This window comes from Mus musculus, chromosome 15 (assembly GCF_000001635.26).
Source record: "Mus musculus strain C57BL/6J chromosome 15, GRCm38.p6 C57BL/6J".
Taxonomy (NCBI): Eukaryota; Metazoa; Chordata; class Mammalia; order Rodentia; family Muridae; genus Mus; species Mus musculus.
Genome location: NC_000081.6, coordinates 55,166,590 through 55,188,950, shown reverse-complemented (window position 1 = coordinate 55,188,950; position 22,361 = coordinate 55,166,590). Strand labels below are relative to the sequence as shown.

The 22,361-nt window shown below is 43.9% G+C and overlaps 1 protein-coding gene across 2 annotated transcripts in view; it reads right to left on the bottom strand.

The window, feature by feature from the left end:
- Nucleotides 1-22,361, bottom strand: part of Deptor (DEP domain containing MTOR-interacting protein) — a 146,957-nt gene that overhangs the window by 70,323 nt on the left and 54,273 nt on the right. For both annotated transcript variants that reach the window (NM_145470.3, NM_001037937.3), the window contains exon 4: nucleotides 7,908-8,086. In NM_145470.3, the coding sequence (NP_663445.2) occupies nucleotides 7,908-8,086 (179 nt within the window). The remainder of the gene's footprint in view (nucleotides 1-7,907; nucleotides 8,087-22,361) is intronic.

The following is a 22,361-nucleotide window of genomic DNA, read 5'->3' as shown; positions in this document are numbered from 1 at the left end:
CTTACCTACCACTGAGTCATTTCTCCAGTACCTCTTCTTCATCTTGAGTAAGGGTCTTATCTAGCTGAGGATGGCCTCAAACTCATTATGTAGCCAAGGATGACCTTGAATTTTAAAGCATCCTCCATCCACCATCTAAGTGTTTAGATTACAGGTATGTGCTACCATGCCTAGTTTATGTGGTGTTGACCATCAATCTTAGAGTGTCAATCACACTAGGCAAGTATTGCATCAGCTGAGCTGTATCCACAGCTCAAATAAGCATCTTTCTTAGGCACAGTGCTTACAGCAGCTATGGCCTATGTTGTAGGCAACCATGCAAAATATCTTTTTTATTTTTTATTTTTTGCTTTTCAAGACAGGGTTTCTCTGTATAGCCCTGGCTGTCCTGGAACTCACTTTGTAGACCAGGTTGGCCTCAAACTCGGAAATCCGTCTGCCTCTGCCTCCCGAGTGCTGAGATTAAAGGTGTGTGCCACTACGCCCGGCCTGCAAAATATCTTAAGAGACTTTCAGCCTCAGAGTTTTTTTTACTGTTAAATTTCCATACTTATATCAGTGTTGCAGGTCTACTATAAAAATGATGACATATGTATTTTTGAGACTTCTCACTCTGAGGACAAGCTGGTCTGAAACCTACTAGGCAGGCCCAGATGTCCTCCAACTTTCTGCTTCAATTACCATCTGCCCAGGGCTGGTATTTGACATGCATCTCTTTAATAAGATCTCTCTCTCTCTCTCTCTTTCTCTCTCACACACACACACCAATACACACATGTATAGGGTAAAATGCCAAGGAAAGAACACTTTGACTCTGACTTGATCCCAAGTTCAAGATGTAGGCCAAAGGAAAAACACCCTGCCCTTGGCTTGAGTTCTCAAACTTGGAAGTTCCTGCCCTGTGACTCAGCATTAATGGCCATACAATATTTGCTAGCACACCATCCTTTCCCACTAAGCTCACTATGTATGCTCCAAAAACCCTATCAAAGTCTTCCTCGTCCTGTCAGAGGCAGCCACCATTCTGTTCTTCTTTCCAATAAGTCTCTTGTGTGAGGTTTGTTGCATGCTGTAACTTTGTGGTATTCCTTGGCTGCTGACTGCCAAGATGCCCTTGTGGCAGAAAAACAACAATATGAGTGAAATATATTCATGATATCTACCTAATATATTAAAACCTATAAAATATTTAGCCCAGTACTTAGCCCAGAGTAAATATAACACTGTTAGAAAGTAAGAAAGAGGTGGGCCTGGAGGTGCAGGCCTATAATCACAGCTACTTGGGAGGCAGACTCAGGAAGACTGCAAATTCAAGTTCAACCCGAGGTATTGAGAGTCAAGGTCAGCCAAAGTAACCTGGTAAGACCCTAGGAGTGAAAATTCAGATGTGGTGGCGTATACCCTGGAGGCTGAAGTAGGAGGACTGTTGTGAATTTGAGGCCAGCCTAGACTATAAAGTGAGTTTTGGCCAGTTTTGCTAAGATCCTTCAAGGGTCTTACACACATACACACACACACACACACACACACACACACACACACACACACACACACACAAACTGTGTCTATAATGTATAGACACTTAGTAGTAATAAAAACTTAGGTAAGGTATAACGTTTACCTAAGGTGTCTTTAATCACACACACACAAAAAAAGGAGAACAAATGAACTAGAAAAATATGAGCATATGTATAAGTATGTACAAATGCCTGCGGAGACACATACATGTCCATAAACATGAATGCCAGCTAGTTACTCATCTAATAACTACTGCCTGGGTAAAAGTATCGTTTACCACTCATGGACAAAGTATTTCCTGAGAAGGCCTGATGCTCACACTGACTAGTTTCAACCTTGTTACCTGACTTCATTCAGAGACCTTGTAGTTGAAGCCTAAGGGCTAACTTGCTTTAATGTTTAACTTCTGAAATTAATTAATGGCTACACAATTTAGAATGTCAATGAGGACTCTAACGGTGGTGATTGTGTTTTCCTAAGTCCGAGTTTAGAAATCTAGTAATGTTGGAAATGGACTTGAAACTCTATAGACTCTAACGGTGGTGATTGTGTTTTCCTAAGTCCGAGTTTAGAAATCTAGTAATGTTGGAAATGGGCTTGAAACTCTATAGACTCTACATACAGAACTTTCAGTCCTTCTACAGTTAGGAGGAAGCTTCGACTGCATTCAGATTCTCTATTAATAATGCCTTGATGTTATCTCCCATGGCTCATCTTTATGGCATGGAGGTTACAGCATTATAAAACCACACAGTAATTGAGGTATAATTACTCATCCCTTGGAAATAATTTGGAAACGACTCCTGGCATCTGGTGTCTTTTCTCATCTACAGAATGAGTCAGTAGACTGTAGGGTAAGGAACTGGTTTTCTCATAAAACTTGGGATCATCTGGCTTTTTCTTTTTGGAACAAAATGATGGTAGATTCAAACAGAGAAACTGCCTTTGCTCACTGGGGAAAAGGGCAGCCACTCTGAGTCCATGTTCAGGCTTACTAGCAGTAATACCCAATTGGCTATTCTTACCTATGAGGCTTCAGACAAACTGTCTAACTTACTGCTATCTTCATTTCTTGATCCATTAATGAAAATAATAATGCCTACCTTTTCGTTACCATACTGTATGTGTACTCTTACAACTTTGAAAAGATGATAGATCTCATATCAAATGCAGCAAAAAAATTTAAAAATAGCTACTTTATTAGATCTAAGAGACTAAATTACTAAGAGCCAGAGAGAGGGCTCAGTGGTTAAGATCATTTGTTGTTCCTGCAGAGGACACGTGTTCAATTCCTAGTACTCACATAAAGGCTCAAAGCTGTCTAGTTCCAGAGGATATAATGTCCTCTTCTGGCCTCTGTGGGCACCAGACATACATGTGGTACTTATATACAGGTAAAAAAAACCTCATTGTTGTAGAGTATTTGATCACACTGTGAACCCTTAGATTGTATTATTTACTGAAAAAAGGGTGTTACTAGTTATGGTGTGGTTCAGTCTCAGCACACACTGTTAATCCCCTTGGCTGGAAAGCACATACACCATTAGTATACACCTTTAATTCTAAACAACTAAGATAAAGTTAGTTTGTAGAATGAAGCACCTTTGTTCGAAAGTGATACCGAATTGAGAGGCAGACAAAGTGATGAATCAGAGAAAGAATTGACAGAATAGGGTACAACCAACTCTCACAAGAAGAGAGAGAAAAAGGAAGCTATATAAGGAGTGCAGAGAGAGAGAGGCAGTTTTACCTGTAGAGTTTTACAGAGACAGGTTGAAGAGAGAACCAAGTAAAAAAAAATGAGAAGAAGCCAAAAGATTAGAAGATATTGCCACAGTTAGTATGAGACCAAACAGAGCAATTTAGGAGAGGCTAAGAAAGAGAATCCAGATTGAATCAGTCAGCATGGAGAGAAGTTTTGAACCAGGACATTTAAGTTGACCAGCCAGCAAAAATTCAGAAAGAACTAGGAAAGGGGGCTGCTCTTCCAGAGGTCCTGAGTTCAATTTGCAGCAACCATATGGGATGGGATCTGATGCCCTCTTTTGGAGTATCTAAAGACAGCTACAGTGTGCTCATATAAATAAAAAAATAAATAAATCTTAAAAAAAAAAAAAAGAAGAAGAAGAACTAGGAAAGGGTGAGCTTGTTTAGCAGCAAGTCTCAGAGGCTGAAAATATTTTAGGCCTAGATAAGATTACATGAAGGCTAGAAGCTTCCAGGACCAGGCCTAAGTTAGCAGCTGAGGCAGTAAACGTCCGAGACAACAATAAGTGCAGACAAATAAAAGTTACTTTTGCAACTCATACACATAAAATATCCAGTACCCTTTATGGTTTGCTTCTATAACTATCTTATATTCTATAGTTACAGGACTACCAGCTACATAAGGCCAGAGAACACGCTGGGGCCATGCTTCATCTACAACTCCCATATTCAGTGAACTTAATCCAGCCATGGACATAAAAGGTCATCAACAGTCAGATGTGAGTTCAACACGGTAGGAGTGGTACACAGGGGATGCCCAGGAATACACTGAAAGCCAACGGAGCCAATGCTCCCACATTGGCTGTTCTCTAAATACTTAATCCTGGAGCAGAGGAACAAATAATCTTTAGAGTACAACACATGACCATATCTAAGTATGCATACCTCTCTGTAGATACATATACTATATGACTATCAGTATTTATATTATTTATGTATAAACAAAAGTTTTTACAAAATCACAAAAAATTACTACACAATTGTGCCCTATTATTTTCTATTGTAGTTGGGCTTAGTACCCCTCATGCTTTAATGCTGAACTTGATATATAGTCAAGGATGACCTTAAATGCTGTTATCTTCCAACCTCTACCTCCCCATGTTGAGACTACAGGCATATGCCATCATGCTCAGCACCTTGTGTACATTCTAATTTCATGGGGATCGTGGTAAAATATAGATGAAGGTCAGCAGAACATGGAAAGGGTGGGAGTTTCTTCATTTCTAACATGTTCCCAGGTCTGCTGAGTGGACAATGAGGGGTAAAAAACGTACATTTGCATTTATTATTCATAGGGCTGAAAAGGGTTTTCAAGAATGACATCACAGGGCTAGTGAGATAGTTCAGTGAGTAAAGGTGCTTGCTGCCAAACCTGACAACCTGAGTTCGATTCCCGGGGAGTACACGGCAGAAGGGAAGAACAGACTCTGAAAGTTGTCCTCGGATATCTCCATGGGTCAAGGTGGGTGTGAACACACTAAATGTAACTATTTCATGCCCCCTAGAGGGTTGCATTCTAGAGTTAGGAAAACATTACTCTAAATTTAAGTTTCTTTCACCTCTCTAGTTCCACTGTCATATTCCTGTGACAGAAATCCTCAGCTTGGAAAGGCAGCGGGGCTTGGGGAAGAGCTCACAGACTCTAACGTCACCTTCCGTATAGACTTGGGAATAATGGCATGCTTCCAACCTCCTCTTTGTCCCAAGCCCACACCTTGCAGGTAGATGAACTCAGTGGATTGTTACTAAGAGCAGGGGCATTAAATGAGAGCTCTATGCCTGCTCACTTATTTCTACATTGGCCCAATGAGGACATCCTCACGTCCCAGATAAGAGAAAGTAACTGGCTGGACCTGGTGGAGCTTGGATCCCAGCTGTGCTCTTGTGATAACCAGCCTGCAATGTATCTCCAATGTAGCTAATGCTATCCCACTCTTTGCCTTCCTCCACATCAGTAGGGTCAAATGTAGATCCAAGAGATGACTGAGGAGATGACACCGTGTGACTCCCTCTATGACTTCTTTTATTCACTTGGCTCACTCCCATTGGAGGATGTGATGCTTCTGTGCTATGCAGATTCTCAGGTAGCATGATGAAGTCCACATAGGCGCGGACAGAAGTCCCCTGCCAACAGCCACAGTCAACTTGTTCGGCAACAAGGAAGTCCTTGTGCAGGGGAATCTTCCAGTCCTGTAGCTCTGACTAACAGTGTACCTCCATCTTCAGATGAGAGACCCAGCAAGCTAAGCCTCACCCCAACTCCTGACCCACTGAAATCTATGAGGTGTGGGAAGCCAATAAACGCCATTACAAGATGGTGCTAGCTTCAATAAGCCGACGCCCATGAATATGGGTAAACAACCAATGTGCGAATGTGCAGTAGAGTTTTTTTTGCCTAGTCACTGCCTGGCCCGAGGCATGTAAATGAGGTACTGAAAGCATAACCAATCAGGTATAGACAGGCCACTCCTAGGCCTATATAAGCAGCGCCAGTTCTGGGGCTCGGGGTCTTTCACTTTCGCTATCAAGCTCTCCCAATAAAGGTGTGCAGAAGAATCCTGTTGTGGCGTCCTTCTTGCTGGCGAGTCGGGCGTCTACAATGAGGCATCATTTCACATTCATAAAATTTATTGTTGTTGATGTGGGCCATCAAGTTTTGGTTAAGCTTTCAAGTTATTTGTTGTGCAGTCGAGATAATAAAACTCTTAGCCAAAGGTTATATCGCATTGTTACACGTTATCTCATTAGGCAGGAAACATTTCTAAAGCCCCTCTGTGTTCCCTCTTCACCACTGCAGCTTGTATTGCACATCATTCTCCTGTCTCAAGCATTACCTACCTAAGGTCGTAGACAACAGGTCTTACAAACAAAACTGCTTATTCCTTTTTTGAATTATTTTAATGGTTTTTCCCCTTTTTTAAAAAACTTTTTATTGGTTCCTTATGAATTTCAAATCATACACTCCAATCTCACTCATCTCCCCATCCCTTCATATCTGCCCTCCGCCCTTGCAACAAAACAAACAACAACAACAACATCAAAAATCGTCTCATCGTGGAAGCTGTAGTGGGTCCCACAGTACACCCCCTTGTCCACACATCTTTATTCGCAGTTAGTCATTGAAATGAGTCACGGGTGGAAGCCTCTGGCTTCTGTTACACGGTCAATACTGGATCCTCACTGAGACCTCTTTCAGAGATCCTGCTGTTGCCCTGGGTTGCGGAGATCCTGTCGCTTTGGATCTGCAGGACTGGCTCCTTCCTGGGTTGTAGCAGTTTGTAGATGGGGTAGATGCAGGGATGGGCCAACTCACAGCTCTGGATCTGGGCTTGGGTGGTGGCTGAGTCGGTCAGCCCACCAGCTCTCCTGTATCCATACCACTAGGGAAGGTTCTATGCTGCCCAAGTGAGGTCCCAGGCCAGCTCTCCTGAGTGCTATAGCCAGTGTGGGACAAGGCCAGCTCTCCCGCCTGCCACAGTTGGCAAAAGGTAAGGGGAGAGTAATGGGGCCTGCTTTCCCATGCTCACACCCTCGGGGCCGGCTCACCTGCACCCCTGATACCAGGGTCAACTGTGTTACCCAGGTACTCATGGTGCAGGGCCAGTCCTCTGGAATGCTGCAGCCAGTGAGGGGCAGGCCCAGCTTTGCACAGCCCTTGGACATAAACACGATCCTAGGAGACAGCCCAGACAAGGGATGCCCACATGACGCTTTGGTGGTAATAGGAGCCACTAACACTGACCATGACTCCAGCTGCTTGCATGGCCACAGACCCATACCTGGTGCTTCGCAGCAGCATGGGCTGGGGCTTTTCCATGGCCTCAGGTGGCAGGGCAGGCTACTCACATCAGGCTGTTCCACTCTGCCCTCATGTCTCCAGGTCTGTTTTTTGTCATGATGCTCAAACTGTTTCGGTTCTCTCTCTCTCCCCCCCTCTCCCCCCCCCTCTCCTTGCCTATGGTCGTGGACCACACCTTGGACAGTCCTCTCTGTTTGGTTTTGAGAGTTTCTCATAGCTCAGGCTGGCTCGGAATGATTGTGAACCTTCCAATCTTCCTGCCTTCACCTTCGGAGTGAACTATATGCGTTGTGAGGGCCAGCTGTGTGTGGAATTGTGATGCGACATCATACCTAAGCAGAGCTTTTGATACTTCTCTAAGCATCTGCCTTCCCTGGCTGGGGAGAGGGCTCAGCAGTTAAGAGCACTGTCTGCTCTTTCAGAGGATCCAGCTTCAACTCCCTGCATCCATACAGCAATTCAGAGCTCCATCAGTAACTCCCTCTTCCGGCCTCTGTGGGCATTAGGCACTCACATAAAGCAGACACACATGGAGGTCAGCAACCCATAGACATAAAATTAAAAATAAAGAAGACTTCACCTTTCCTCTTTAGTGTCTGCTGACGCAACTGCAAAACAACACATCTCCTTAAACTGATCTCAAATGAACAGGCAAGGCAAGAAGCATGAGGACTTGAACTTGACTCTCGACACAGGAACAAGTCACAGTGTCCAGAGACACATCGACTCAGGGGTCAGGAATGAGGACTAAGTGTATGCCCCTACAAGCCACAGGTTATGAGACTTGTCTGTCGCCGCAGCAAGCACTGACTGGTCCACTCACCATGCTGGATGATCCCATGGTCCATAAGCCGGTGGCAAAGCTGCTCTGCCTCTTTCCTTGTTGTGGCTTCACCTTCCTGAACCAACCAGTCCAGGAATTCGGATGCCATGAAGGTCCGCTCATACTTCACCCCCTCCTCCTCTCTAGGCTGGAGGAGTGTAGTTTCAGGGCTCATCAGTCTAGGGGGGAGGGGGGGAAGAGAAGGAAAGTAAAGTAAATATATACAAAAGGAAAATGGCTCATTTGAAATCCAACACCATGGGCTTCCGGGAAGTGTCATGGAAGAGCTGTCAGACAGTCAGATGTAGCTGTCGTATGCTGCTACAAATGTCAATTCCAAGAGAGGGTCAGTATAAGAAGTAAGCAAGACACCTTTTCTCCTCGTAATTAGACAAAAACCAGAAACACAGACTACAAGGCTGTATTCAAGTTATTCACCTTGAAAAGTTGGCAGCATTGGAGGTCTAACTCAGTGCTTACCTGGGCCTGGGACTGGTCCCTAGCATTGACTCCCATACCCCCACAAGGAATAAAAAAAGAAAAAGGATGGGACTGGAGAGTTGGCTCTGAGGTTAAGAGCACCGACTGTTCTTCCAGAGGTCCTGAGTTCAATTCCCAGTACTCACATGGTGGTTCACAACCATCAGTAATGGGAACCGATGCCCTCTTCTGTTGTGTCTGAAGAAAGCAACAGTGTACTCATAGATAGATAGATAGATAGATAGATAGATAGATAGATAGATAGATAGATAGATAGATAGATATTTCTAAAAAAGGGAAAAGGAATGAAAGCAAGCAGAGTACTTAGGAGTTTCTATGCCCCGCCTTTCTTAATTGGCTTACACTGTTTTCCAATCCCATTTCCTAGACTCCTGTGTTAAAACTGTGGGATGACTTTATGTGTCACCACTCCCAATTTACATAGTCACTCTCTAAATGTGATGGCACCTGGAGACAAGGAGTTTGGGCATAATTAGCTTTTGAGATTAAAGCCCTTATGGTGAGCTCAGAAGAGAGATGAAAGAGAGGCAGTACAGTGCCTCAGAAGATAAGGGCACTGGCCATAGAAGCCCAGGCATCTTGACTCCCAGAACTCAGGTAAGAGTGGAAGGAGAGAATCACAGAGTTGGCCTCTGGCCTCCACCCACACATGCTCACTGTGACATGCATATGTCCACCTCACATATACACCAACAAATAAATAAATTAATAATAATAATAATAGAAATATTTGAAAAGAAGACAAAAGAAGATCTTGCCTCTTCCCTCTTGGTTGTCTCCAAGTGAGGCTGTAGTAAGAAGACAGCCATCTATGTGCACACAAGAAGCAAGCCCCCACTGAACTGACTGGCATCTTGACCTTGACTTCAGAAACAAGTGTCTCTTTTGGGGTGGGGGGGCTCGAGACAGGGTTTCTCTGTGTATCCCTAGCTGTCCTGGAACTCACTTTGTAGACCAGGCTGGCCTCGAACTCAGAAATCTGCCTGCCTCTGCCTCCCAAGTGCTGGGATTAAAGGCGTGCGTCACCATGCTCAGCTAACAAGTGTCTCTTGCCTAAGCCATCCAGTACACCGTAGAGAGCTAACAAACGTCTGCCTTTACCTGGGGGTGCCATCCTGAAATTACCATGTAAAAAGCAGGTGCAGGCTTCTAGCAGAATGGCCCCAAGGAGAACCAGGGTGGGAGGCAATAGCCAGGACCAATTCTCAGACACTGAGGCCATCTTGGACCTGCCAGGCCAACAGAAACCCAGTGTGGACCCACCAGCAACCACACATAGGAACCCAGGAGAAATAGCAGACAAATATCCATGTGACCCATAGAGCGAGAAGAAAGAGTACATCAGAGCTGTTTGAACTATCAAGTTTTAGTAGGTTTTCAATATCAGACCAATGAACCCCACTGTTATTAATGGGGAACATAAAAAATGCAGGACATACAGCAGCTATCTGAGCACTGAGAGAAAGACGAAATGACATCAATGAAAGCCCTGTAGAGAGATCTGGGAGCCTGTGCTTGGGATGAGACTCCAGCAGAAGGACGCACCCACAGGACAAACAAGGACCACCACCATCCCCCCCACATCTGAAGACCCTCATGGTATTTCGAATGAAAACAGAAGAAACATTTGTCTCCTCGCTTTTCACATTTTGGGCATCGTTTCCTGCCAGAACTCTCAGGTCCTTATCAATCCGGATACTGTACTTCTTCTAGACCCACTTGGGTAGCATCTGCTTACTTAACAGCTAACGTTGGAGGTCACAGCCCCATCTGAGCTGTGTAGAGGTGTTTCCTTACATAACAAGTTTACAAAACAAAACAAAACAAAAAAACAAACCAGCAAATAATGTTCATGAATTCCTAGCTACACTGCATCCACATGTGTATTGAAACGTCTGTCCTTATAAAGCCAGGTATGGTGGGACATGCCTTTTATCACTAGTCTCGGGAAGCTGAGATGGACAGTTCTTTCAGTCAGATTCAGCTTGGGCAACATGGTGAGACACTACCTTACATTTTTGTCTTTAAAAAAGCAAGTAAATAAATAAATAAGTAAACAAACAAACAAATAAAACTTTATCCACAGGCTGATGGGATGATGCACTGGGTAAAGGCGTTTCCCTCCAAGTCTGATGCCCTGAGTTCTAGCTCTAGGGATCATATGGTAGGACAGAACCTACTGCTAAAAATGATTCTCTGAAGGTCATGTGTGCTGTGGTGCGCGCACATGTACTCATATACATACATACATACACACACATACACACACACACACACACACACACACTAAATGAACCAATAATGTAATTAAATTAGCATGGCTGTTAAACGTCCTCTCCACATCTGGCGCAGGCTCTTAGCCTTTGGTCCCACTCAGCTTCTTCCAGCATGGGCGCTGCTTTCCTTTTGAGGTGCTGAGTGGACAAGTGCACAGGGTTACTTCCCGGAGCCTCATGTAACCAGAAGAAACATGACCTGCTCTGTCCTTTTGGACTTCTGCTAAGGAGCTGGTGGCCTCTGGACAAGTGGCTGGCTACCTGCTCCTGCCAAGGCTGCAGGAAAGAGGCCAGCTGGCAGGCTCAGCTCGTCCAGCTTGCCATTTAAAACACCCCAGTGTCCCCAGCTCATCCCTACTCATTTCCCCTAACAATCCAGGAATGGCCGGGCCCCATCCTGGTTGCTCTTTAAGACCGAGTCTTTTTCAAGATTGGATTTTAGTACGTTCATGAAGTCATCATGTTAGAGCAAGCATTTGGCTTCTGATTGCCTTCTGCTATATAAAAAATTACTCTCAGCGGCGGGAGAGATGGCAAGCACTGGCTGCTCTTCCAAAGGACCCAGTTTCAATTCCCAGCACCTACATGGCAGTTTATAACCATCTACGACTCCAGTCTCAGGGGATCGGACTTACTCTTCTGGCCACTATAGGGACCAGGCCCTCACATGGTACACAGATATACATGTAGGCAAAGCACCCAAACACAATAAAAATAAAGATTCTTTAAAATTAAAAAAAAATTACTCTCATTTGGTGGGTTGAATCATCATTTCATTGTCTCTTAAGTATCCTATAGATTTCCCAGGAGTTAACTCCGTCGTCCCCTCTGTGGCTATAGCTTGGAAGGCCTCTCACAATTGTGTGAAGGGGTAGCCAGAGCCAGATATGCAACCCTGCACTACGTCTTGCTATAGCCTCTGCAATGGAGGGCAACCTGAGCTGCACACATGAAGCTCCAGGAAGAGGAAGCAACCGCTACCAGGATGCTGACTTTGCATCTGCCTTCTCGCCCCTCACTTCACTTCTGGATTTATTCAGATATAATTCATATACCATATGATAACTCACTTAGCTGGTACAAGTCAATGGTTCTTATCATGTGGCAATCCCCACAGTACAGGGTACAACATTGTCATCCCCCAACTAAAACATCAACAAAACAACAACAAATACCGTACAGCTACTAACAGACTGCAGCTCAGACTAGCCCAGGTCTTTATATCCTCCTGTCTCTCTTTCCCAAATGCTGTAAACACAGATACGGACCACTGTGCCTGGTTCTCTCTTTTAATATATGGTTTTGGTTCACCTCAGCTTTATCAGCAACAAGCCATACTACATACATGCAATATAGCCTATACTACCTAGGTTTGTGTAAGTGTACTATATAATGTCCATACAATGACAAACTCACCTAGTAATAGGCTTCTCCTATCATGCCATTAAGCAATGCGTGCAAAACCCTGACTGTACAGCATTGTGTGTTTCTTCTTCTTTTCCCATTATATATACAGAAATGGAATTGCTCAGCCATGTGGAAACTGTTCAGCTTTTTGAGAAAGTGCCAGACTGCTTTCCAAATTCTCCACATTATAACCAAAAAAGTCATTATCAGCTGTTCTCTTCCACTGTATGTGTTCTGTGCGTGTGACACTATATCACATCAAGGGTTTGGTCTGTATGACCCTGATGACTAATGACTTCGATCATTTTCATACATCTATGGTCCTTTGAGTATTTCCTGTGGAGGGAAAAATGGCTTACACGTCTTTTGCCTATTGTGTTGTTTTTCTGAGAAACAGACTCTTATAGTTCACAATGACCTCAAACTCATAATTCTCCTGTCTCTACCACCCAAATGTTGAGGCTTCAGGCCTGGGCCATCACACCTGGCTGGTTACAACCCTTTTTTATTGAGTTTAACTGATTTTTACATGGTCTGAAGGTAAGTGTCTCCTTAGACGTATAGTGTTGAAATGTTTTCTCCTGTTGGGATTTAACAGGTCCCATTTTCAGAGCACAAGTTTTCATTTCGATGTGGTTCCACACATCTCCTTTCCTCTTGTCTTTGCCCAAGCACATGCGTTTACCCCCCCCTCGTGTTCTCTTTTCTTATATTTAGTTCAATGACACAGTTTGACTTAATTATGTAAGGTGTGAGGTAAGATGCCAATTTCATTCTTGCATGTGGCTATCCAGCTGTCTCAGCACCAGAAGAACATTTTTTTCACCTATTGTATATCTTGGCATAGATGTCAAATACCAATCAACCATGACAGCTTTACTGTCTAGGCTGGAAAGTCAGAGACTATCAGAGGAGGCCACATTCATGCCATCTCCTTAGAGAACCATAAGCATGCGTAGATAGAAGGAGGAAATGCTTAGGGCTGTCTTTAGGGAATCACTGCACTTACTTTATTTTAGTCACTGAATGGCACTTTCTTTTTTCTTTTCTTTCTTTTTTTTTGGGGGGGGTTGCTTCTTCTCCTTCTCTTTCTTCTCTCCCTCTTCCTACCCCTCCTCCTCCTCCTCCTCCTCTTCTTCTTCAGATTTATTTATTTTATATATGTGAGAACACTGTTGCTATCTGAAGACACACCAGAATCAGATCCCATTTCAGAAGATGTGAGTCACCACGTGGTTGCTGGGAATTGAACTCAGGACCTCGGGAGGAGCAGTCTTTACCGCTAAGCCAGCTCTCCAGTCCACCAATGGTACTTTCAAATCTATAGTGCACCCACAGTTTTGTGTCCTCTCTGTATTACTTATCTCCATGGTACTTTTTTTTTAAGCATGAGCTAATTCCTCATGTGTACAGTGGTGACAGTAACGGTGTCTAGAGTCAGAGAGATGGCTCAGCTGATAACGGCGCTTACTCTGCAAACCTGATGACCCTTGAGACTCCCGTACTGTAGGAGTGAAAACTGACTCTCACAAACTGCCCTCTCATCTCCACATGGCACACGTTTGCACACATGTGCAACACACACACACGCACACACACACACACACACATGTAATAATTTAAAACATAATTGTACTTAGTTGTGGGAGTTTCTATTCAGTTTAAATGTGATAATACGGACAAACATCAGTCAGTGCCTGGTCAGACAGTGGCTGATGCCTATAATCCTAGCATTCAAAGAGAGACCGAGGCAGGAGGATCTGCTGAGAGTTTGAGGCTAGTTTGAGCTACAAATAAGTTTCAGGCTGGTGAGGGATCTGACATAAGATTCTATTTCAAGAATTATTCTGCCCCCTTCCCACCAACAAATTATTGGGCTTAGTACATCAGAAACTTGAATAAACTGAATCCTGTGTATGATGACGACTACCCTAAAGGTTTCATGTGGCTACTATAGAAGGGAAAAGTCAAACTCCATCTTGCATCAAAATTAAGATTCTTTATATATTTCTACTAACAAGGACATCAACTCCGTTTTAGTTGGTAATCCAGAGGGTGGCTGTTGGTCTCAACCATCTTCCCTTTTATAAGGCAAACTGACTTTTAGTAAAGCTGTCTCATATGTTGGCCCATCAATCAGCATGGCACAAAGCCACCGTCCATGGACACAGCTGTGCATGGCTGAGCCTTGCCTTCTGCCAACACTCAGCAGATTCTGTTCATGCTTCTGAGCTCGTTCCCAACTTTCCTGGTGTGCATCTCAGTCAGATTTCCCAGATTCACAGTAACCCAGAGGAAAGGCCACACAATAGAAGGAACTGCCCCATTCAGGTGCCCAAACAGGAATAGAAATGAGCTGATAGCAATCTCCTTACACACTGAAAAAAAAATTCAAATGGGCCAGGCAAGCCTTGTGTAATGTGGGAAAATATGGGAAATGTATCCAGGGTCCAAGGTTGGGACAGGCAAGGCATGTCAGTGCGTGTCTATTTCCAACGCTTTGGAGGGCGGAGGCAGGAGAATCAGGAATTCACGACTATTTCCTGCTACATAAGGAGTCTGAGGCCAAGTCAGGTATCGGGATGCTCACCTTTAATCTCAGCATTCTGGGAGGCAGAGGGAGGTGGATCCTTGTGAGTTTGAGACCAGCCTGGTCTACATATCACTATCTTCCAGGACAGCCAGGGCTACCTAGTGAAATCCAGTGAAATCCTGTCTGGGTAGGGAGAGAGAGAGAGACAGAGACAGAGACAGAGACAGAGAGACAGAGAGAGAGTGAGTGTGTGTGTGTGAGAGAGAGAGAGAGAGTGAGTGTGTGTGTGTGTGTGTGTGTGAGAGAGAGAGAGAGAGAGAGAGAGAGAGCTTAGTTTGAGGCTAGCTTAAGTTGTCTCACAAGCAAGCAAGCAAGCAAGCAAGCAAGCAAGCAAGCAAGCAAGCAAGCAAGCAAGTTAACAGGACTCTGGGGAAGGTCAAAATTACCATGAGGGTATGAGGCCGAAGATATGAGGGATTTAAGAAGAAAGCTTTTCAGAAACATATCAGGCTAGCCTGGGATACACAGCATGACCTCCCAGTGCTGGGGTAGAAAGAGCATGGGTGAGGCTAGCCAGGGCTAAGGAGCAAATTTAATATCAGCTTGTGCTATAAAGTATGATGTGGTCCCAAAGGGGGAAAAGTATTGAATGAAACAAAATAAAGTCATATGTTAATGTGACCATGACTGAAAATTTAAAACTACACTCAAATATTAATAGGGTTATTTCTGAGGGTGGGCTAGGAATGATTTCTTTTTATCCTGAGAGTTATCTATAACTCAAATTCTCCCTACTCCCCCGACCAAGCACTTAGCCTATACTTTTATAGAAACCAAAGAAAGTTGTTGTCAACGAAGAAGTCAAACTATGGCTAGGTTCCTGGCTAACCAGGTGTTCAGCTAGTGATCAAAACAACACAACACAACAACAAAAATACTTTATTTTGCTCTCCCATATAATAAACTAGTCTCCCAGGCATAACTTACACATGAGTGTTTTCAACAGTTTTGAATGCATGATCCAGACCGACTTGTGTTGAGTAGGAAGATAGCATTAATTAGAGATAAATGCTTATATGAGTATTGGACATTTTAAGTATTCTGATATTATAGCTATCTATATAGAGTTATAGATTTGTTGTTTCTAATTGGGGTGTGAAGTGGTAAGAGAACACCACTATTCCATTAACACATATGAGTATAAATACTGCCTTCTGGGAAAGGGAAGGGAATGGGGGAAGGCAAACAGCAAGGGACATTGACCAAACATGTCCTCTGATCCATTATCTCCTCCATGCTGTACCCTAAACAGAGCCTACTCATTCTGCCTTCAGACCTTGCTCCCCCTCTTCTTAACCATTTTCTTCCTTCCATCCTTTTCTGGAAATATCTAAACTCTTCCTGAGAAGTAGGGCTCCTAAAACCAAGCACGGTGAGCACATCTGTAATGTCAGCCTTCAAGAGCACATCTGTAATGTCAGCCTTCAAGAGCACATCTGTATTGTCAGCCTTCAAGAGCACATCTGTAATGTCAGCCTTCAAGAGCACATCTGTAATGTCAGCCTTCAAGAGCACATCTGAAATGTCAGCCTTCAAGATTGAAGCAAGATGGCTTCCATGAGTTTGAGACCAGCTGAGGGTAAACAGTGAGTTCCAGGCTACACAGTCTGGATTATGCATGGAAATTCTATCTTAAAAACAAACAAACAAACAAACAAACAAACAAACCCCTCAAGAGTGGCTGCCCCGATGATACAGGATACAAGCTGGTGAGAAGGAGGGCTGAGATCTAGGCTCAGGGGCTCATGCCCAGTGCTGTGTGAAGATGGGAGCTGTGCTGGCTAAAAGGAAAGAGCAGAGGAGTAGAGGGAGCAGGCCTCACAGGGAGAGACTGGATAGAAGGTGGAATCTTGTTTTCTATCATCAGTTAAGACCTTAAGTCTCCATCAAAGTATCTAAACTAAGTAGCAACCTACATAGCTTTTACTCTTTCTCCCTAAACTTAAAATTAAAGCAACAACAAAAACTTTTTTAAAAAATGAAGTTAAAAGTCATGGTTTTTCTCCTACATGTATCCCTGTAGTCTCCCCGCCCCCCACATAAATATATGTAGGGTCCCACTTGTAACCCATGCTGTCTTATGGCTGTCCCCCTGTCTTAGACTCCAAAGTACGTAGATTACAGATGGGAGTCACTATACAGAGTTTGACTTTTTGTTTTCTTTTTTCTTTCTCCAGACAGGGTTTCTCTGTGAAGCCCTGGCTGTCTTAAAACTCTGAGAGATCTGCCTGCTTCTGCTTTCCCCACGGCTGGAAAAAGGCCTGCACCGCCACACCCAGTTGAGCGAAACAGTTAATGGAGCTTTTCTCTGTTTACTTTTTGAAGTAGCAGGTATTGAACCCAGGACTTCACACTTATTGGCAAAGCGCACTCTGAGCTGTGGTCTCAACCCTTCTCCCTGTCTTCAGAAACAGAGCTCACAGAGAAGTGAGCTGGAGTTCACTGAGGGGCAATTATAACATTTAAGCATGGTATTTAACAGAGAGATGCTCATGAGAAGGACAGTTCATATGCAAGGCATGGGTACCACTTCTTCAAGATAAGGTAGGTCAGTCCCCGTTTTGTATGGGGCAGGGTCTCACGTAGTTTAGGGTACTTTCAAGCTCTATAATGTAGAGCTGGCCTCAAATTCCTGGTCCTTATATGTCCATTTATCAACTGAGGGATTAATCCAAAAACCTGTGATACCATTATCTGTCTGTCTGCCTGCCTGCCTGCCTGCCTGCCTGCCTGCCTGCCTGGTCTATCTATCTATCCATCCATTCATTCATCCTTTCTCTCTTTCTCTCAAGACAGAATGGCTAGCCTCAAGCTCCTTATAGTGACTCTCTTGCTTCACACTCTTGACTTTGTGATTATAGGCATGAGTCATCATACCTGGTTTTTTGTTTTTGTTTTTTGTTTTTTTTTTTAAATATAAACCTGTGTCTGTCTGTCTGTCTCTCTGTCTGATAGTCCGTTGTTTGTCTATCTCTCATTTATTTCTATAGAACAGGGTCTTGAACCTAGGGTTTTGTACGTGCTAAGTAAACACTCTACAGGTACGTTATTTATTTGTTTGCTTGTTTGTTTGTTTATGAGACAGAGCCTCTCATTGGTCTGAAACTAAATTAGCTGGCCAATGAGCCCCAAACATCAAGTGTGCCATCATACACAGTTTCTTTTTATCACGAGGGGTCTGGGGGTTGAACTGTCTGAGCTCTCCCTGGACTAACCCCCTTATCTTATTTTACATAGGGTCTTGCTATGTCCGTCAGGTTGGCTTCCAACTTGAAATCGTAGCTGCATACATAGACCTGTACCTCCAGGCCAGGTATAATACATTATTTTTACCCTTCCAACTAAACTAGGAACTCCTAACAGACCATCATGGTGTCTTAAAGGTTCTCATTTCTTAGACATCTAAATTCAGAGGAGGTAGATGTTAGAAGTTCAATGACCATTCTCTAACCAACTGAGGGAAGACTAAGTAAATACCACTGGCAGTAGCCAGGGACTGTCACCTCTCTCCTCTCTGAAGAGCCCTTCCTCTTTGCTTGCTATTTTGAATTAGGTGGAAGCAAACAAGACACTAATATTCTGAAACCCAAGCTGTAATTTTCACATTCCACAGGGTTTTTACTGTTCTCTAAAGAGTCATTTTCTGAGCTTACATGCATTTGAGAGAGAAGCCAAGTATGGATTCGAAGCCACAGCCATTCTAAAAGGCTTCATTCAACTACAGTAGCCTAACCAAACACTATACAAGAGGGGCAGAGACCAGGCATGGCTGCACTCAGCTCAAAACAAGCCACAGCAAGCCTTGCAGACTTTCCCTATGATCAGAGGAGGAGTGGGGCTTTATAATGTTTCATTAAAGTTATTATTTATTGTGTATATTTTCATAATCATGAGACAATAGAAGTATTAGTTGTGTTATAAAAGTAGTATGCCTTCTCACTTAGAAATCACTTCATACTTGAAGATTCATAAAGGAAAGACTGTAAGAGAACTGGTCCAGAAGAGGCTAACACCCAAGGTATGGTCACCTCATGTAGAATATTTTACTAACCTTAGGCTTAGACATTCCACATAAGCTGTCATCCTTAAATTTATTTAGCTCCAGCCTGAGATTACACTTTGAGTAATTTAAAAAGAGACACCAGATTGCAAGTCTGGTCTCTTGGGCAGTTGGGAGATTTACACAGTAGAAATATAACCAGCATTATTTCTTAAGTATACCAGTGCTGTTTTCAAAGAGTTCTTTTACAGGGCCATCTTGCCCACCTGTTAGGATTAAGATTTTCCTAATAAGAGCACAGGGGGTTTAATATGATAGACCAAGATGTAATGACAATTATGACTCTGGGCTGTAACCTGGTACTACCCCTTAGTTCTTTGATAGGGTTTAATATGACAGACCAAGATGTAATGACAACTGTGATCCTGGGCTGTACCTTGGAACTACCTCTTAGTTCTTTGATAGGGGGACAGCCCTAATGGCTGGTTTTAAGTCAGGGTTGCCTCCCTTTGCTATAGGAATGGAGGTCAATCTTGGTGAATGAACATCAGCAGAAACTTTCTCAGTCACCTTAAACTCCAATCATGGTATCCCGTTTTCTTCCTCACAATGTCTAATGTCTGGTTAGTAGACTTCTTACTTTCCGGCCATATTGCAGACCTTTAAAGTCTATTTTATATAACTTAATATTCCCCCAAGCAAGTTTATCGGTAAATCCTTTAGAGCATCACTCTGACCTCTTCTAGCTTCTCCCATATCAGTTGGGCATAAAATGGGCATAAATAAAACACTTGGGAGGCTGGGGAGGGAGAGCTCAGTGGGTAGAGCGCTTGCTTTTTTTTATGCATTAAGGCCTGAGTTTGGAGCTTAGCATCACATAAACCAGGTGTGGTGGTACAGAGCTACAATCTTAGTACTCAGGAAGCTAAGGCAGAAAGACTCAGGGCTAGCCTTGGGTACATAGTACTAGGCATCTAGGGCAGGCTTATCTCAACAAACAAGCTACAGGAGAGTGATAAAAGCTGGCGTTTGAAAGAAGAAGAAACAAAAGCCCTGAATATGAAGATGAGCAGAAGCCACCATTTAATCCATGTGACTACAGGATGTGTGGCCCAGAGTGTCCACGGAAGCACTGGAAAGCAGAAGGGAAATGGTCACTGCTGTTTTAACAGCAGGTCTTCCTGGGGATATCTAATGAGAGCATCCTTGTCTACAAGGATTTAGGTCTATGTATGAGGTCTTCAGTACAATCTACAGAGCCATAGAACAAACCGGGTTACATAGAATTCAACATTATACCCCTCTCTTAAAATAGCCTTTTGTTTCATAGTTGGTTTTTGAAGTAAGGGTTTATTCTTTAGCTCAGGCTAGACCAGAACATACCATGTACCTGAGGCTAGCTTTAAACTCAAGGGAACTGTCTTGTTTCAGACTCCTGGGTGCAGTTCTTGGGACATACTGGTTTGAGGATCAAGCTTTCAAAGCTATATAATGTTGGCTATATAGCAGTCTGAGGCCAGCCAGGGATATATAAGACCGTGTCTCAAACTCTGAAAAAAAAAATCAAAAACAAAAACAACAAAACATGGGCTGGCGAGATGGCTTAGTGGTTAAGAGCACCCGACTGCTCTTCTGAAGGTCCAGAGTTCAAATCCCAGCAACCACATGGTGGCTCACAACCATCTGTAATGAGATCTGACTCCCTCTTCTGGAGTGTCTGAAGATAGCTACAGTGTACTTACATATAATAAATAAATCTTAAAAAAAAAAAACTTTAAAAAAAACAAAAAAACAAAAAAAACAACAAAACAAAATGAATTTCCCTGGGAACTAGTGGGGCATCTCAGAGGACCAAGGAGCAAGAAGTCAGACAGGTCAGGGAAGGGCTGGATGTGGGAGCATGGGAGAGAAGCAGGGGCAACATGCAGCAATTAGAGAGACTATGTGTGGTGGTTTGAATAGAAATGGCCATAGGTCCATAGTGACTGACACTATCAGGTATGGCCTTGCTGGAGTAGCTGTGGCCTTGATAGAGGAAGTATGTCTCTAGGGGGTGGGCTTTGAGGTTTCAAATGCTCAAGGCCTATATCACTCTCATTCTGTTGCTTGGGGATCAAGATGTGGAACTCTCAGGTCCTTCTGTGACACCATGTCTGCCTGTGCTCTGCCATGCTTCTTGCTGTGACAATGTGGACTAAACCTCCGGAACTGTAAGCCAACCCCAGTTAAATGCTTTCCTTTATAAGAGTTGCCATGGTCATGGTATCTCTTCACAGCAGTAAACCCCTAAGTAAGCCACTAAACATCCTACAGGCGAGGAGAGCAAGGGGTGGCACCACAGAGATGCTTCTGTGCAGTGGTGATCAGTCATGTTTCCACTTTCCCCTGTAGTGGGCCCGCTCCCACTTAGCATTTCCCCACGCTCTGGCAGGCGCTCCTCCCTTGGAGCACAAGGAAAGGTCTACAGTTTGCACCACCACGGGGAAGGAAAGGAAACTAACCTCTGAATAGCTGGGATCCACTCTCACACAGGACTGTGAGCTGATCTATTGGCTGGAAGCCATCAGGAGGTCACCTGCATCAAAAGACCAATTGCTATGGGCACACGAGAGGGGGAAAAAAAGAAGCTCACGAGTTGGGGCATGCACTGATCAGGGGTGTGGAAACTTTACCAGCTGCAAAAGTGGAATGTGACTCCTCTCACTACTTCTGGTTGTATCTGTCCTAGTGCAGGAAGGAAGTAGGGCGGATAAAGGCAACACCCCTTTGGGGGTCTCACTGAGGGGAGGGGGTCTGGCTGGTTACATTTCTCTCTGGACTATTATTAGCACACAAGGCTCAGGAGAGGTAGCAGTGTTGGATTTAAATATGAGGGCTTAGCTGTGTCTGGCTGGGCTCTAGGATCTGAACTTCCTTTGCTTTAGGATTGAGGTAGATTGGTCTAGAGCCCAACTAGCCCCGAGGATGGCTATAAACTCCTGATTCACCTGATTCTTATGGATGGCAAGGAATCAAACCCAGGACCGCATGTCTGTGAAGCAAGTACTCTACCAACTGAACTACATCTCTAGTCCTTTTTTTGGTTTCTGGAGACAGTCTCGGGTAGTCCAGGCTAGGCTGGAACTCACTCTGCAGCCCCAAGATGGCCCTAAACGGATTTTCTTGCCTCTACCCCTCTAGTATTGGAATTACAGGCATGTTCCTCTGACTTCTGAGTTTCAATCATCATGAAGCCAGAGGCAGCTCAACAGAGCCCTTGTGAATTAGAATTCACGTATTTAAAGCACTCATCATAGCTCCTGGCTCCGCGCAGCAGAGGACAACATGATACCCACAAGCAACCCACCCAACAGTTGACCCTTGCAGAGTTGGGCAAGAGTTCAAACTGTCCAGAAGCGCCAAAGCCAAGAATCTGCCGTGGGTGGGTTGTCGGACGGTGGTGGTTGCAACAGAAAAACCAAAGTAGTTAAATTACATTAAAAACAATACAGTCGCGGTGGCGCACACCTTTAATCTCAGCACTTGGGAGGCAGAGGCAGGCGGATTTCTGAGTTCGAGGCCAGCCTGGTCTACAAAGTGAGTTCCAGGACAGCCAGGGCTACACAGAGAAACCCTGTCTCGAAAAACCAAAAAAACAAACAAACAAACAAACAAACAATACAGTCTGGGTTTTTTTT